The 17858-nt window shown below is 33.6% G+C and overlaps 4 protein-coding genes and 5 non-coding genes across 10 annotated transcripts; 8 read left to right on the forward strand and 1 right to left on the reverse strand.

Moving 5' to 3' along the window:
* The first annotated feature begins 487 nt into the window (after window positions 1–487).
* LOC110798186 (uncharacterized) lies at window positions 488–3137 on the forward strand. The gene is made up of 2 exons (XM_022003353.2): window positions 488–641; window positions 2169–3137. The coding sequence occupies exon 2, from the start codon at window positions 2183–2185 to the stop codon at window positions 2975–2977; it is 795 nt and encodes a 264-aa protein (XP_021859045.1). The 5' UTR covers window positions 488–641; window positions 2169–2182; the 3' UTR covers window positions 2978–3137.
* A 190-nt stretch (window positions 3138–3327) lies between these two features.
* On the reverse strand, window positions 3328–3399 carry TRNAP-AGG (transfer RNA proline (anticodon AGG)). The gene has a single exon. It is a non-coding gene; the product is annotated as a tRNA-Pro (tRNA).
* Window positions 3400–3815: 416 nt separating this feature from the next.
* On the forward strand, window positions 3816–6167 carry LOC110798200 (uncharacterized). Of its 2 annotated transcripts, none has more exons than XM_022003368.2 (2): window positions 3816–3971; window positions 5008–6167. In XM_022003368.2, exon 2 carries the CDS (start codon window positions 5108–5110, stop codon window positions 5948–5950), a length of 843 nt encoding a protein of 280 aa, XP_021859060.1. In that variant the 5' UTR covers window positions 3816–3971; window positions 5008–5107; the 3' UTR covers window positions 5951–6167. The 2 variants fall into 2 exon arrangements, with proteins under 2 accessions (XP_021859060.1, XP_021859061.1); XM_022003369.2 differs by having other exon boundaries at window positions 3849–3978.
* Window positions 6168–7894: 1727 nt separating this feature from the next.
* On the forward strand, window positions 7895–7966 carry TRNAM-CAU (transfer RNA methionine (anticodon CAU)). Its single transcript has one exon. It is a non-coding gene; the product is annotated as a tRNA-Met (tRNA).
* Window positions 7967–8051: 85 nt separating this feature from the next.
* On the forward strand, window positions 8052–8123 carry TRNAM-CAU (transfer RNA methionine (anticodon CAU)). Its single transcript has one exon. It is a non-coding gene; the product is annotated as a tRNA-Met (tRNA).
* Window positions 8124–8229: 106 nt separating this feature from the next.
* LOC130463630 (uncharacterized) lies at window positions 8230–8767 on the forward strand (the record flags this gene model as incomplete). Its single annotated transcript, XM_056832816.1, has 1 exon — window positions 8230–8767. A coding segment is annotated over one exon (489 nt), but the record flags the coding sequence as incomplete, so codon positions are not given.
* Window positions 8768–8970: 203 nt separating this feature from the next.
* On the forward strand, window positions 8971–9042 carry TRNAM-CAU (transfer RNA methionine (anticodon CAU)). The gene has a single exon. It is a non-coding gene; the product is annotated as a tRNA-Met (tRNA).
* A 128-nt stretch (window positions 9043–9170) lies between these two features.
* Window positions 9171–9242, forward strand: TRNAM-CAU (transfer RNA methionine (anticodon CAU)). Its single transcript has one exon. It is a non-coding gene; the product is annotated as a tRNA-Met (tRNA).
* A 1041-nt stretch (window positions 9243–10283) lies between these two features.
* On the forward strand, window positions 10284–11549 carry LOC130462692 (uncharacterized). The gene has a single exon (XM_056831479.1). The coding sequence runs from the start codon at window positions 10491–10493 to the stop codon at window positions 11358–11360; it is 870 nt and encodes a 289-aa protein (XP_056687457.1). The 5' UTR covers window positions 10284–10490; the 3' UTR covers window positions 11361–11549.
* The last annotated feature ends 6309 nt before the right edge of the window (window positions 11550–17858 follow it).

Here is a 17858-nt window from a genome sequence, read left to right on the forward strand (position 1 = left end):
TATTTATTTATTATTTATTATTTTTATTATTATTATTATTTTATTTATTATTATTATTATTATTATTATTATTATTATCATCATCATCATTACTATTACTATCGTTATATTATTTGTTATTTGTTATTTATTAATTATTACTTATTACTTCAGTTCCATTCAGTTCAACTTCATCAGTTCAGTTTGATCAGTTCAGTTCAATTCAACCAATAAAAAAAGCTCATTCATCCAGTTCGGTTCAATTCAGCCAAAAAAAAGCTCGGAGGAACAACGTCTAAGTGATATATTAGGGGGGGGGGGGAATGGGAAAAGCCAACATGGCAAACGCCTGTTTCTTAGAAAGTCATATTTTACCCTCTAATTATTGCAAATCAAACATCACTTAAATACCAAATGGGTTGGTATAAGTGGTTAAGGGTCTCTTACTACTAACCAAGGTCTCGGGTTCGAGTGTTGGACACTTGGCATGAAAATACTCATTCAAACCCTCGCGCTGGATCTATTAAGTGACATATTGAAAAAAAAAATACAAAAAAAAAAAACTCGCTTCTCAAATGCCCCATTAAGCTTCCATCACCATTGAAGTTCAACTACAATTTGCATCAACACCGCCATATTCGAAACTATCCTTAATCTCTCAGGTGAAATTATCAAACTCAAATGAATAGAATACTAATTTCGTAAATTGAAGAATCTAAAACAATCAATGTCAATTCTATTTGAAATCCCATACAAAATCATGTTTTTTTTTTCAATTTGCAACTGAATGACTGATTAATCACTTCATAGTGCCTCCTAATGATCTGGGTTTTGCAATTAAGTATGTAATTATGCTAGTTTAATCTCAATTTGCAGCATTTTTATAATTGGGCAAAGCAATTTTGGTAATTGGTAAACCCTAGTGCAAATCATTTCCAGTTTTGTGCTTTTACCCTAACAAGATCAGATTATAGCAAGCAGGTGTTCTACCATAATGCATATTGAATCTTCCTTCGTCGCCTCGTTAAATTCAATCAATCATGCCTGTGAACCGTTAACCTTCAAAGAATCAACAATCTTGATGTGAATTACCTTGGTCTAGGACTATGTACAACTGTGTATTGTTATAATACTTCTGTTTGCATTGTGCTTGCTGAGTTGTGACATTTGTAGAGGATGAACTCTTTGATTAGCATGTTTGATTCATCTATTGCAAAATTGGTAACTGCAAGTCTTTTCCCAAGTTCCTTTGTGCAATTGGTGGTACTAGTACATCTTGTTCGTGGATTTTGTCATAACTATTGCTCATTTGTCTTGTAAGTTAGTTCTCCGTATTAAGTAATATATCCTGCAGTTTTCATAGCTTGTGTTGAAACCGCAGCAGAAGCTGTTAGAAGTTGGCAACAGCGGTTTATAATTTGTTTGGCGTCAATAGTTGAGAATAGCCAAATGCTAATTTGGATACATCAGTAGAGTATTTCCGGTTGCTTTTTGTGAAAACTTAAATGGTTTTAGCTTTCTTTAACTCAGATTTTCTTTCGTTTTAGCTTTATGGTCATATTTTAAATCTTCATTTTACTCATTTCGGGGGAAGGGGGAGGGGTTTGTTGTTTGTACAACCCTTCCTGTTGAACTTGCTAGTCTTGGGAAAAAAACAAAGGAAACTAGTTAAGGTGAGGGATGCTGGGAGCACAACGAAAATGCTGTGAGAAAGTTCTTCTTATCAGTTGAGTAAGATAGATTGAAGAATGCTTGCAGATCCTCACTTGTCACTTGGCCATTAGTTTTCTGTCCTTTGCCTTAGTTTACTACGGAGTATCTTCCAGAATGGGTCAGTGGCTCTGTAGATCCTGAGATGCCTGTTTTAGATGATTAACTTTTGAATCTTGTGTTTACTTGTCTCACGAAGGTAAAACAAATGCTTGTTTGGGAATTTCTGTTTGTGATCATGGTATGTAAAGGATGCAAAGTTTGCTTTACTTGTATCCACATATGACATCCTCAATTGCTGCTCATTATACTTGTGAAGTCTCTTTACTGCCGTTAGCTCTAGTACAGCTTGCAAGCTGTAGATACTTCTTGATTACTGATTCTGCCATTCTGGCATTTCTTTGGGGAGTACATTTTTATGTCACACGAATTATTATTATTTAATTACCAAACTGATCATGAAAAACAAATCTGTGCAGACTTATAGGATAAGATGGAACCCAAGCGAAAAAAGATTGCTACAGTAGATTTGAGAAGCAACAATAACGCTGTGGAAAACTCTTCAAATATTGCTGTTGATTCATATTTGCCTGAAGAGGATAGTTGGATTATTGTTAAGAAGCAGAAAGTTAACATTCTGATTCCTCGTCTTCCCACTATTGAGCAGCCTACGGTGCCTGATCTTGAACAAGGTCAGCTGTGTGGAGATATATCTAACAAGATGACTAATATTCCATCTGAGCTTTTACTGGAGAGAAGTGATGGGTCAATGTCTTTGTCTCCAAACTCAAATACCCAATCTTGTACAAAAGTCTATTCTCCTGCAGACAATGCAGTAGCAACCCCGGAACCAAGACGGCCAGTGGAAGACCAAGTAGGGTTGACATCCTTTTCGGGGAAGACAGAAACTGTTATAAAATCCCTTAAAACATCTCCAAAGCTCGTCAGACCATCCATGATGAAACAAGGTCTATCTGTATTTTATAGCTTGTCCACTTCCACCATGAATATCAATAAGAAGATGCGGGCATCAAATCTTGAAAGAAACATCTTAAGTGCTGGTGGATTGAGCAGGTGGCTTTCTTCTCTTGGATTGGAGCAATTCGAAGGAATTCTACGTGCAAAAAATGTCAATAAATTTCACTTGGCAGATCTGTCAATGAAGAAGCTAAAGGATATGGGTGCTCATGCTGTTGGACCAAGAAGAAAGTTGATTCATGCTATAGACTGTGTTTGTCAGCCTTATTCTTATGCACCTTACAAGAATTTTCACTATCGATTAAGATAGGGATTAGTGATTCAAAATTCGGTATCCTATACTTGTATGATAATGTTCCTAATCCTGAAAATATTTTGAGCAGTCTTTCCTAAATGTACTATATGCAGCTGATGTATTCTATTGAAGTATTGACTATTGAGTGTATAACTGTACCTCAATTAGATGTTAAGTACTCCGTAAGTTCTAACCAATCTGAAGCTTATGTATAGAATTTACAGAATCTAATTCTGTATTTAGCCCCATTTCCAGCAACATTTCGTGCTGTGTTCCCCGAGAAAAGAATGTTTAGCCCTAGCTGAGCCGAGAGATACTAGATAAACCTTGTAGAATTTTAAAAAAATGTAACAGACATAAAAAATGGGGCATTCCGAGAATTGAACTCGGGACCTCTCGCACCCTAAGCGAGAATCATACCACTAGACCAAATGCCCAATTCGTGATAGCAGATTTGTTAAATACTATTCGTAAACTATGAAACAATAATATTCTTTCCTTGTGACTCATTTTTGTACCAAATGCTATGGATTGATGCGGTGGTTACTCAAATTGGACTCGACTACTAGAAACAAATTAAAATTTATTTTTCTGACATAGTAGCACCCTTAGCCCAACCGCTAATACCAATTTACGCTCCTTTGTGTTTCTACTTCCCACAAGTTTTGCAATTGAAATAAAATGTTTGCTGCATTGTAAATTTGTTACTCCTATCTCACTTTCTCACTTAACTAACATTCAGATTGAAACACAAACCAAATCAAAAAAAGTAGAAGTCGAAATAAAAATAATTGGGGCATTCCGAGAATCGAACTCGGGCGAGAATCATACCACTAGACCAAATGCCCAGTTGATGTTAAGTGTGGTTCTTTTTAAAATATATAAAGGATACTACTAGATTCTAATTGTTGAATGAAATAGAAACTACCGTTATAATCCACCACCCCGTCTCCGACATCCACCATTTTTTCTCTCTCCTCCCACGCGGCGACCCGTCGGAGAACTCCTAGTAAGTAGTAAGCAATATTCTATCAAAATTTCAGTCTTCTAAGTCTTTTTTTTTTTTTTTAATGTTTATCTAATTTCTCGAGTTTATTATTGAATTGCTATTGAATAATCTCCAATTGCAGACCTGAATTTTGTTCCATCCATTATTCTTGCTATTGAAGTAGATTTTAGGTGCATTTTGGAATGGAAAAAAAAAAATCCGGTTTTTGGTTGATGGAACTTTTTTTAATTTGATGCCTGTAATTACTGTACAAATTGGAAAAATGAGATTTAGGGAAATTTGATAGTATCTGTTTTTGATGGACAAAGTTAAATTGCATTATTGATTGTGAAGTATTAAGGCAATTAATTCCATTTAGAATTTCCAGTGTGGGGTTTGTTGGTTGGGGAACCGACTTTGATTATCTGGTGAATCGGAAATTGATGGAATAATTCGTAAGCTAGTATTTGCTTATAGCCTTATAGTATGTTTTGGTAAGAGAATTTTGAGGGAAAGTAAGGGAAGGCTTTGGCATTGTTGTTGGTGTTGTACTTGGGTTGGGAATCGACTTTGATTCTCCGTTGAATCGGAAATTGATGAAATATTGGCTTCGAGCTAATATTTATAGGAGTTGTTTTACTTATAGCTTTATAGTATGTTTTGAAAAGAGAATTTGGAAGGAAGTAAGGAAGGCATGGTTGTTGTTGTTGTTGTTGTTGTTGTTGTTGTTGTTGTTGACAATCTTAATAATTCGAGCTTAAGCAAGTACTCTTGTTGATTAATATCTTTTGCATTCTGTCAAGAACAATAAAAAATATAGACGGAAAGATGGAAGAATATGATGACATTTTTTGAATGCACATACCATAAAAAGAGCCAAATTTCTCTCTTGTGGGATCTTTTCTAATTGTCTTTTCTCCTTGCCTTTATTTGAGTTGGGCTTATTTACTGACCAATGCCGATTCCCTAGATGATTGGATTGGAAAATTTCCAATTGAATCTCTCATATGAACTAGTAGGAGAGAAGTGAAGATAACTTGTTAACTGTTATTGGCAGGTTCAAGTTGGCAGACTAGTTCCCAAAAGAGGATAAAAGCCATGGAAAAGTGAGCATGTGCATTGTGTGTTAAATTAGATTCTGCAACTGATAGGTCAGAATGTCGTGCATCTGCTGTTTCGGAAAGCCTGCTACTCTCCCATATGTTATACCTCAAGACCTTTCACTTTCATTAACGACAACCAGGAGGAACCGTGTCATCAGATTCATCCCTTACAAGTCATTGCACTATGTCAGATGCTGCTCCACAGATGCCTTTGTTGTTGTGAAAGATAACAAGTACGGGAACAAACAAGTTGTTAGTCTGACTCCTATGCTTTATGATTATGTCCTGAGCAAGGTCCGAGAGCCAGAAGTGTTAAGGGAACTACGGGAAGAGACTGCTACAATGCGTGGTAGCCAGATGCAGGTTTCTCCTGATCAAGCTCAACTCCTCGCTATGCTTGTCCAGATTACTGGGGCTAGAAAGTGTATTGAGGTTGGAGTTTACACCGGTTACTCATCCTTGGCTGTCGCCCTTGCCCTCCCAGAATCAGGCTGTTTAGTCGCCTGTGAGAGAGACGAGAAGGTTCTAGAAGTTGCTAGAAGGTATTTTGAACGAGCTGGGGTTCTTCATAAAGTGCAGATCAAACATGGACTTGCTATAGATACTTTGAATGTGTTGCTTTTGAATGGAGAAGCTGGAAGCTATGACTTTGCATTTATCGATGCAGAGAAGAAAATGTATATGGAGTATTTTGAGTTATTGTTGAAGCTTGTTAGGGTTGGGGGTGTTATTGTGATTGATAATGTACTTTGGCATGGAAAAGTGGCTGATCCTTTGGTGAATGATTCAAGAACTGTTAGTCTCAGGAATTTTAATAATGCTATTTTTGAGGATGAGCGTGTAAGCATTAGTTTAGTACCTATTGGTGATGGCATGACAATTTGCAGAAAACTATGAGAATTTGTTAAAATTTTCAAGAAAAGATGTTACTTCTTTTACTTCATAACTAGTGTGTGGCTCGGGCGATGCCCCGATTGCTACATTGAAAAATTTTAGATTTTTCTTGAGCAAAATATTTGATAAGATGCATGTAAAGCATTAAGTGAAAGCATTCATCAAGTTCGTCAACTACACAAACACACTAAGTCATTTATCATGAGAAATAATTTTTCAATTGTATCATCTTACAATTTGTATAATTTGTTTTCTAGTGGAAATAAGTGATTCAAAATTAACAAACACCAAATAAATACATGCAGCCATGCAAGGCATTTTTGTAGTTGATGCTTATGAGACTTATGACATCAAGTTTATTCATGGTTGTCCTAATTCTTTAATTATTATTTTTTTTCCAAAATAGTCAATAGAAAATAAAAAGTCACATAAAAGTTTAATTGTTGTAAACTTCATGTTAACATTCATTTATAAATTAATGTGAAGAGATAAACCACAAATGGTTGTTGGTTAAGATGGTAATGAGAGTTATCTTCACACTTGAGGTCTGGAATTTGAACCTCATTGTACGTATTGATTTTTGGTTGTCCATAATATGACATATCATTTGGTGAGTGGATGATGTGGCGCAAAGGGAAGAGTACTACGTGCCACATAGACATTTTTCAGTATAGATTTGATTGTAAACCTTTAAGATACAAGTCCATGTAATTTTGAGGCTATATCACCACGTCAAATGTTAAGAATCTTATGATTAATGTTTCTAAAATTATGTCAATCAAGTCTTATTCTATATATATTATTAAATCTCTAAGGCAATCCATGACATCTCTCCACGTGTCACGATGACTTGGCAAGTGACATGGCATCGTAGCACCACGTCATACGCACACATGATTTTTTATTGTGTCCTCACCAAAAACATTGTTGCTACCCATTCTTGAACCCATGACCTCTTGTATATTAATGCCTAGTTTTATCCATCACTCCAACTATACAACTTGTGACTCTAAAACAACTAAAAAGGAGAAAATGAGTAAAAAAATTTAATGCCCAAATTTATGTATTTGAGTAATAATTTATGATAACAATTTTTTTCTCAATTTCTATTCTTTTACTAATCAAATCATATAGCTTTTCTAGAAATTTATTTAGATTAAACATAAAACCGTGACATTAACAGAGAAAAGAATAGGAAAAACAATATTGTGCTTTCTTTTAGCCAAAAAAATGTGTTTTTCCTCTAAATTGTATTTCGACTTTGTAACTCAATATACAATTGTAATTTAAATTTTTCATAAGTTGTACTCTCTCCGTATTTATTTAAGGGATACACTTGCCTTTTTCGGCCGTATTTATTTAAGAGATACACTTGCCATTTTTAGTAACTTATCAACCCCACCATCTAATTAAATAATACATCTAATATACCTATCACCCACCATCCTATTAAACAAATAATTTCATAAACTCACCCCATCCTCCACCCACCAAAATGACATGGTCCCCACATGTTTAATTATTAAAATATCTATTCAACCCCACTTGCTTTATTATTTTATTTCATTCAATTATTCTTCTTAATACTCGTGCCCGGCCAAGTGTATCTCTTAAAAAAATACGGAGGGAGTAAGTAAAGTATTTCAAAAAATAAAGTTCTGTACAAATAAAATTACTCAAAAATTTAGTTCAACAATTGTTGGTTAAACAATTTTATTCTTAAACTACATGTATAATAAAATTCATATTATTATTCTCAAATTGCCTATATAAAGAAATTTATAAGTAAATTAGAAATGAATAAAAAAAATCAAACTATATGTAACACTCCGGGGCATCGCCCGGGGCACTAACTAGTGTATGCCCAAATCTGGAGATAAAACTTCAAATAAAACTAAGTATTCTTATCATATTGTATTTGTTTTATTTTGCAGAAGAAGCATAACAATCAGAGTGGCGCAGCGGAAGCGTGGTGGGCCCATAACCCACAGGTCCCAGGATCGAAACCTGGCTCTGATAGTAGAGAATGCTTCCTGCCAACTTTTTTTAAGTAGTCAAACCAAGTATTGTTGTTGGAATTATATTCGGCAAAGGTAGCACAATAATCAGAGTGGCGCAGCGGAAGCGTGGTGGGCCCATAACCCACAGGTCCCAGGATCGAAACCTGGCTCTGATATTATAGAATGCTTCTTGCCAAATTTTTTTGCTACTACCCTCGGCTCACACGCTCCAAACTTTATTAGGACTTGAAATGGCGAGGGAAATGAGAATAAAGAAGCTGATTTGGGGCAAGAAAGTGTATTGAGGTTGGAGTTTACACCGGTTACTCATCCTTGGCTGTCGCCCTTGCCCTCCCAGAATCAGGCTGTTTAGTCGCCTGTGAAAGAGACGACAAGGTTCTAGAAGTTGCTAGAAGGTATTTTGAACTAGCTGGGGTTCTTCATAAAGTGCAGATCAAACATGGACTTGCTATAGATACTTTGAATGTGTTGCTTTTGAATGGAGAAGCTGGAAGCTATGACTTTGCATTTATCGATGCAGAGAAGAAAATGTATATGGAGTATTTTGAGTTATTGTTGAAGCTTGTTAGGGTTGGGGGTGTTATTGTCATTGATAATGTACTTTGGCATGGAAAAGTGGCTGATCCTTTGGTGAATGATTCAAGAACTGTTAGTCTCAGGAATTTTAATAATGCTATTTTTGAGGATGAGCGTGTAAGCATTAGTTTAGTACCTATTGGTGATGGCATGACAATTTGCAGAAAACTATGAGAATTTGTTAAAATTTTCAAGTAAAGATGTTACTTCTTTTACTTCATAATTTGAATGTAAACCTTTAAGATACAAGTCCATGTAATTTTGAGGCTATATCACCACGTCAAATGTTAAGAATCTTATGATTAATGTTTCTAAAATTATGTGAATCAAGTCTTATGTATGCCCAAATCTGGAGTTAAAACTTCAAATAAAACTAAGTATTCTTATCATAAACTAAATATTTCTTTTGGCAGAAGAATCACAATAATCAGAGTGGCGCAGCGGAAGCGTGGTGGGCCCATAACCCACAGGTCCCAGGATCGAAACCTGGCTCTGATAGTAGAGAATGCTTCCTGCCAACTTTTTTTTTAGTAATCAAACCAAGTATTCTAATTTCTTATAATAATATTCTTCAAAACCAAGTATTCTAATTTCTTATAATGATATTCTTCAAAAGAAGCACAACAATCAGAGTGGCGCAGCGGAAGCGTGGTGGGCCCATAACCCACAGGTCCCAGGATCGAAACCTGGCTCTGATATTAGAGAATTGCTTCCTGCCAAATTTTTTTGCTACTACCCTCGGCTCACACGCTCCAAACTTTATTAGGACTTGAAATGGCGAGGGAAATGAGAATAAAGAAGCTGATTTTACAAATGGACAATGAAGCTAGCTTGCATTTAAGTTAAATTTTGAAGTAAAGATGTTATTTATTTTACTTCATAATTTAATTCTTCCGATTTATTAATCTGATAAATATAATTGTAACCATTTTTACCACCATTAGAATATATGTTTGTGAAGTACTCCGTAGTAGATTACAGTGGATTAGAGTTCACGAGGGTAACAATTACTCCGTACTACAGTATCAAGTTGTCTTAAAATCTTGTTAATGTACAGAGTAGCTAATTGTTTGAATGAATATATAGTCGTCAATAATTTTCGTGTTGTTCTTCATAAGTTGAAGTGGTTAAACTACTTCAGCTTAGTTATTTTACACTGATGATATCTTTACTATGCTTGATCCTAGAGATATTTGAGTCCTTCATAAGCTGTTCTTACATCATATCCTGCATTTCCGGTTTTTTCTTCATTAGCCTTGTGAACTCACATGATAGCATAGGGCCTCGCATTCTTTGGGGTCTCAAAATTTAAAAGTTCATATACATAGTTATATACGGAGTACAATATCAACGCCAAATATAACGTGACTTAAAAAATGGTAGGATTGGTATAACATATTTGAAAGATAGTCCGGAAATGTTTAAGACGACCCTGGTAACCACCATAATACTTTTTTTTGCTATTATCATTGTTATTATTATTTATTTATTATTCCGTATTATTAAGTTAGAAATGTGTTAATTTTCCTTTTGTATAAATTTTTTAACAAGTAAAATTTTATTTATTAATTTTCTTTTTAATTTATTATTATTATTAAGTTAGAAAGATACGAGTAATTATCTTTTGTGTAATTTTTGAGCAAGTAAAGTTCTATTTATTATTAATAATTAATTTTTATTAAGTTAGAAATATATTAATAATCTTTTTATATATTTGAGCAAGTAAAATTCCATTTGATATCGGATTAGGTTTTTCAAATCCGACTAGGTTTTGTAAAATTTGTGATATGCGCATCCAAAAATCTTAAATACGGAGTAGACGCCAATATAATGCAGCACATTCACCGTTATTTGCAAACCTTGAAACAGAGTAATCCCCAAGAAAACTTCAAATTACCCGACCAAACCAAGAAATCAACTTCCAATACCAACGCAAATACGCCGCCATGTATTCAACTTCTTCTTATTACTCACGATCGCCGTCGTACACACCGTCGTCTCCTCTTGAATACACACCAGAGTCGCCGTCGTCTCCAAATCAATACTACGCTATGGAGTCAAAATCTTTTAATTACTTACAATCACCATCATACACGCCATGGTTTCCTCCTGTGTATGCACCGGAATCGCCAGAATACACGCCATCGTCGCCACCTAAATCACCGGAGTACACGCCATCATCGCCACCTAAGTCACCGGAGTACACGCCATCGTCGCCACCTAAGTCACCGGAGTACACGCCATCGTCACCAGAGTACGTGCCATCCTCTCCAAAATACTCGCCAGAATCACCAGAGTATGTGCCATCCTCTCCAGTCTATTCACCAGAGAGTCCTGAATACTCGCCAGAATCGCCGTCGTACAACCCACCTTCTCCAGTCTATACACCAGCATCCCCTGAATATTCGCCGGAATCTCCAATTTACACACCAGCGTCCCCTGTTTACTCGCCGGAGTCCCCAATCTACACACCGGGGTCCCCTGTTTACTCGCCGGACTCTCCAATCTACACACCAGACTCCCCTGTTTACTCACCGGAATCTCCAGTCTACACGCCAGCGTCTCCTGTTTACTCGCCTGAATCTCCAATCTACACGCCTGCATCCCCTGTTTACTCGCCGGAATCTCCAATCTACACACCACCAGCATCCCCTGAATATTCGCCGGAATCTCCAATCTACACGCCAGCAAGTCCTGTTTATTCTCCGGAATCTCCAATATACACGCCAGCATCCCCTGTTTACTCGCCGGAATCTCCAATCTACACACCAGGGTCCCCTGTTTATTCACCGTACTATTCTTCGTATGCAACCTGAGTTGTGACTTGTGAGTTGTGATCTGTGTAACAGTTAATTCTGATTAATTGATTAATCTTGTATGTTTCTCGTTTAGAGATCGTCTTAATTTCATGGGTTTATAATTGTAAAGCAATTTTGTTGTTTGATTTTCTGATTTTGTTATCTACTGATATCTTTCTTTAAGATAATAATGGTTAAACCTAGATTATTACTAATGATTTTTATGTGAATGGTTAAAAAAATGAGTCTTTTTTATATTATTATTACTCGTTTCTTGTTTACAGGAAATAGTCTAAAATTATAATGCAATCTTTTGACCTAATTCTTTACTATGACAAATAATTTAATAATTAATCTATCTATCTATATATTATACTAAAAGAGAGGAAATCAATGTGGTGATGACAAATGTCACTCATTGATTGGCCTCTCTTTTAATATTAATTAATTAATTAATATATAATTTTTTGTCATATTTAACTTATTGTATTTTTTGGTAACAAGAACTAATATGGAAAAACAGATAAAAAATAAAAGATTCATCATTATTTAGCAATATTTTTACTAACTTATATCATTATCCTTTTAAAACAAGAAAAAAACCTTATATAGATCATTAGCATTTGGCATTATTTATTTAAGGAATTGTGCATTTAGCATTATCACATTCTCATGTCCAAAACCCAAAACGTAAGTATTGAGAATGCGTGATATACATATCACAATCTTTACATAATGAAAATAAGTCTTTCCTATACATGGAGCATTTTCCTATCAATATTTTACAAACTAATATAGAGCATTTCCTATATATGTATAATGAATATCATGTGAATCTATATATATCTATATCTATATCTATATCTATTCTATCTATCTATATATAATATAGATTACTACACTGCCAATAAAAAAAACAAACAAAATCCGAGATATTAAGGACTGGTGGAGACAAAAACCCGAGATATTAAGGAGTGTTGGAGTTTTACTTTGCTTAGGTCGTGTTCAGTGTAGTTTTTTAAACAACGATCAACGTTTAGCATTTATCTATAACTATATACCGAGTATTATACTAAAAGAGAATAAATTAATGTGGAGCTGACAAGTGTCACTCTCTAACTTGCCTCTCTTTTAATTTAAAAATTATTGAAATATATGATTCTATGGGATTACATATATAAAAATAATACGGGGTAAAATATTTTGTAGTATGAATTTTTTATTAACTTTCTCTATATAAAAGTAAGTTTATTATAATACTTCGTATATAGCAAAGATAATTGCAGTCAAGTAAAGTCAAAGTATATTTTTCTTATAGGAAAAATTATAATTCTGATTACTTAATACAAACTTAATCTATATCTATATATTTCTATATATACTCTAATAAAACACAAAGCGCTCGATGTAAAGCTGACACATGTCCCTATCAGTGTTTATTATTTAATTTTTTTTAACTTACATATATATTAAATAATTATTTAAGGTAATAAACATCTTTTACAAATCCATTTTATCATATGCGGAGTATTTGAAAGAATAAAACAATTATATTACTTGGTCATACTTAACAAGAGTTTCCTAATATAATGATCTACTACGTATTATTTTGTCAACCTTAAATAATTATGATCCCAAACAAGTTTAGAATGACCAAATATAATAAAGAATGTATAATATCATGAACGTAATATAACATTTTAAAAAATAGATTCATCCTAAAAAATACAACTACTAAATGTGATATTATACAACATTGAATAATTATACATAGCTTACAAGAAGAAGAAAAGCTAATGTAACCTATATATTACGAATAATTATACATAGCTTACAAGAAGAAGAAAAGCTAATGTAACCTATATATTACGAAGTATTTACCTCCATACATCGTATTAAATAAGCAAGTCTCTATCTTTTACAACTAACACATCGTGCTCTCTGTGTTTTTTTTTTTTTTTTCCAAAAAGTACTTCAAATTTTTTTTTAAAGATAATTCAAAAAAATAAATACTACTTCGTACTCCTTATCTTATAATATGACAAAATTACTTAAATGATGCATTAAGATTATATGAATAATATACTCATTTCTAAAAATCATCTCATTTCTATAAATGATTAATTATACTTTATACCAAATCATACATAGTAATAAATACTAAATGAAAAATATACTCCATCCGTTCTTAAATATTAGTCTCATTTTGACTTTTTCATCCGTTTCAACTCCATAATTAAACGTAAATATATATTCAAATACGTACGTTAAAGAAATATAAAAATTTGATATTGTTAAGATACGAACAAAACAAGATGTCACATGAATATATTTTGAAATACGTATTGGAAAGAAATTAGAAGATTGCCTTCAATTGTAAATAGTGACAAGATTCCAAAAGGGACTAATAATCAAGAACGAAGGGAGTATATCTTTTGATATTTCTAAACAAAAAAAAAAAACTTTGTAATATATTCTTTCAAAAAAATCTTTTTCAAAAGTAATACATGAGTATGGTAATAAACAGAAAAATATTTAAATATTACAAGAAAAATTGATAGCATTTTGAACTATTTAAATATGCAGTTTCATAGATAATAATATTGGTGAAATTAAAATATGACTAACTAATTATACTTGGTATGTGCTTCATCAAATACTATGAAAAATATGACCAAAACCAAATTCTACAATTAATTGGTGGACTATGATTTAAAATCATATATGCATTATAGTCATGAAACCCAATTTAGTTTGGGAAGTTAGTATTTTTGGAAAGGGCCAACGATTATAATATTTACTTCTTTTTTCCCACTACTAAAACCTAAGGTCACATACTCATTCTCATTCAATTAAAGAAAATTCACCTTTCATTCTACCTACTTTCTCAATAAAAAAATATTCGATAACCACACTTCAAAACTTATACTAAAATTATGTGTCATGATATGTGAACACTTTAAATTGTGGACGGAGGGAGTAGTTTAAGAATTATTTTTAAATAACGAATTAATGTCAACAAGTATATGCTCAAAAGTGTAAGGATTAGCATAGAATAAAAAGATGGTGTTTAAGATGAATCATTGAACATATTTGATATAAAATTACTTAAATAACACACTCTGTATTATGAGTTTGTTAAGTTATTGTTGATAATATTTTTTTTAAATTAGAATAACAGATTAATGTAACGAATACAATATCACTTATATATAAAAAAAATTGTACAAAATTAACATTTTGATACGTGAATCGTGTGTCTATGGGGATAAAAATGTATCTGTCAAGCGATGATGGATTTTAGGGGGTACTACGTTCTATTCACCTGATTTTTATTTCTTTTAATGAACTTATCTTATATGAACTTACCTAAACTTTTTAGAACTTATCTTATTTATAAATTATAATTATGACAACCCTTATTTTTCCTGAACTTATCTTATCTGAATTTAGGTGAACTTATTTGAACTTATTTTCATTTTAAAAATAAATGGAAATAAGGTGAACCAAACAGAGCCTTAGTCTGGAACCACATGTCTAGCTTATCTTCATCTGATTGATTATGATTATATCTACATCTTTTCACTATACTTGCATATTATAAATTCTATTTATTTACTCAATCACTCGAATCAGACAACCAGATTAAATTATAGAAAAGAACAGTGTAGTAAAATTCAAAAATCTCCTACCAAATTAAATAAATTTGTTGGATCAAGGGGTGAGTTTAGGGGGGGTATCTGGGTGGTGAAGGAGCGGGGATGACTTTTATTTTATACCCCGCGAGGCGGTGATTGGGATGAGGATGAGTACGAGTACCATATACTAACCTGGGTAGCGAGGATGGAGATGACATTTTTAAACGGATATGGAAGTGGAAAGACCATCTTCCGCACGCGCCCTGCTTCAGAGTCATCTCTACCTAAATAAAGTAGATGGTGTGGATAGGTATTAATTGATCGCGTAATGGATATATGGTATATCCATTATTAGATGGTATGATTATCAAAGTAAAGGTGGATGAAAATAACTTTATGTTTGACATGGTGATGAACGGGGGTCAAAATAATCTTGTGTGAAATAGGAGGGTCTCTCACAAATTTGCTTCAAAGTGTGATAGATTTGGATTTTAATTAGAAAAAAAATCTATAAGATCTATTTAGAATACAATTTTATATAGCTATAGTTTAGATTTCATGCAAAATTAATCTTTAGATCATAAACCGTGCATCGCACGGGTACTATACTAGTGATAATCTATAATTGGCTTGCCCGTCAATAAAAAATGGAAAAATACTTAAAAGGGATTTAAAATTACCCTACATTGGATATTTAAAGATTCAAATCAAAGTATCCAAATATTTATTTTCTGTTTGGATTTTTTGAATCTAATATAAAATTTGAAAATAATCATATTTAAGAATCGGGTAGGATACAAATCAAACTAGTTCGGTGAACAATATTCGTGCCAACTCATGTTTTCCATAAATATTCATTAATTCCACTTAGATGTATGATAGGTTACAAATTTATACGAAATGATTTGTAAGCTTGTGTGTACAACGGTAAGTTTTATTCACCTTATTGTAACTTATCTGAACTTAATCAAATTTTTATGAACTCATTAAAGCGTATCAAAGTTATTTCAGGGGCCAAACTTTGGCATGTTCGAACAAATCTTGATAAGAGTTATTTCTATTCAAGCTAGTTCGAACTCAAACGAGATTTCAGAACTCTTGGTCGTTAAGTATTTGAATTATTTGAGCTTTATCCGCAAACATGCTCGTTTTTATATAATTTTGAATTCCAACTAAAATTGATCTTGATTTAATAATCAAGCCCTGAGTTTCATTTAAATGAGAATTCATTGGATCTTATAACTTTCATTTAATTAAGTTGATGTCTTTGTCGATCATCCCACATAAAAAAGTAATGTCGTTCTTTTTTTTTAATTAAGTTAACCAAATAAATCGTAGTTTAAAAAAGTTTTAATTTATCATGTTTGCACAGAAAGATATTAAAGATATTTTTTTCAAGTTTTAACAAGTATCTTATCATGAAAAAGGTTACCACAAAACTTAAAATAATTCAGAGTTGAACATGAAAATATGTGAGCTTATAAAAGCAAGAACACCATCTTTGGAATAGTGAAATGACTGCTTTGCCCCTATAAAAGCAAGAACACCATCTTTGGAACAGTGAATGGACGGCTTTGCCCCTAAAATCCTTCTTTGAAAAAATCACAATTCTCTTAAGAACAATGTTTTAATGGATTTAACCTTACACACTACAATTACGGTTTAGCCCTATGTTTGAACACCTGTGAAACCAACAAATAGTATAAGATAGAGGAAGAGGAGCAGCCATCGGAGGCAGAGAACCAACAATGACAAAAAACAATAACAACACCGACGGAGCCTTGGCTAGATTGAGCAACGACAAAGCAACGAAACACCAACAACCCACTTCACCAGTTTCCGGCGCCACCTAGTAGAGTAGAGGGAGGACAAGAGGGAGGCGATGGTGCTCCACCCAAATAGCGGCATAAAAAGATCAATTAAATCGGTGTAGGATGGAGAATTGAAATAACAAAACCAACCACCGAGGTTGGAACTGACGGCGATGATCTAACCCCCGCTCTCGTTGCTTCTTTCTTTGCTTTCTCTATTGTACAAAATTCAATATTCAAACTCAGACAACACTAGAGGAAAAAAACCTCAAGTGCGGGCTCATTTTAAGGGGTTTAGTGCGGGCTTTTACATGTGCAGCACATGGCCTGCCCACACTTGATGTTTCTCAAGTGCTGCCAAAATATTGGCAGCACTTGATGTTTCCAGTGCTGTCAATTTGTAAAATGAGCCCGCACTTGACATATTTTGTGCTACCAATTTTAGAATATGAGCCCACACTTAATATATTTGGTGCTTGAAAATGAGCCCGCACTTGACATATTTGGTGCTGCCAATATTGAAAATGAGCCCGCACTTGAAAGATTTTGTGCTGCCAAATTTGAAAATGAGCCCGCACTTGACATAGAAATGGGCAGCACAAGCATAAAAATGAGCCATACTTGGCCTATAAATGAGCCGCACTTGATCTAGATTTGTTGTATAACTGATTTCCCTACTACATATTACAATCGGACCACGCCACTAATTAACCTCTATATGTCATATAAAAAGTATCCAATTATATAGATAATTAAATTAACGGTTTTTTCATGAAATGCCCCTGAGGTTTTAAAAAACGCACCAAATACCCTCGCCTGTTTCGATTCACATAATATACCCCTATTTTTTTCCAAGTTTGCACCAAATACCCCTTAACTGACCTTCCGTTAGTCCTCCGTTAAGTCGTGTTTATAATTCACAGTATACCCCTTTTTATAAACTTAATGCATAATATACACCTATTTTAAAATTAAGTTGCACTAGATACCCAAATTGCAGGAATTTGAATTTAACGGCTAGTTTTTAAACCTAGGAAGCAAAATATAGCCGTTATGTTCTTGCTGCA

Source organism: Spinacia oleracea, chromosome 6 (assembly GCF_020520425.1).
Source record: "Spinacia oleracea cultivar Varoflay chromosome 6, BTI_SOV_V1, whole genome shotgun sequence".
Lineage (NCBI taxonomy): Eukaryota > Viridiplantae > Streptophyta > Magnoliopsida > Caryophyllales > Amaranthaceae > Spinacia > Spinacia oleracea.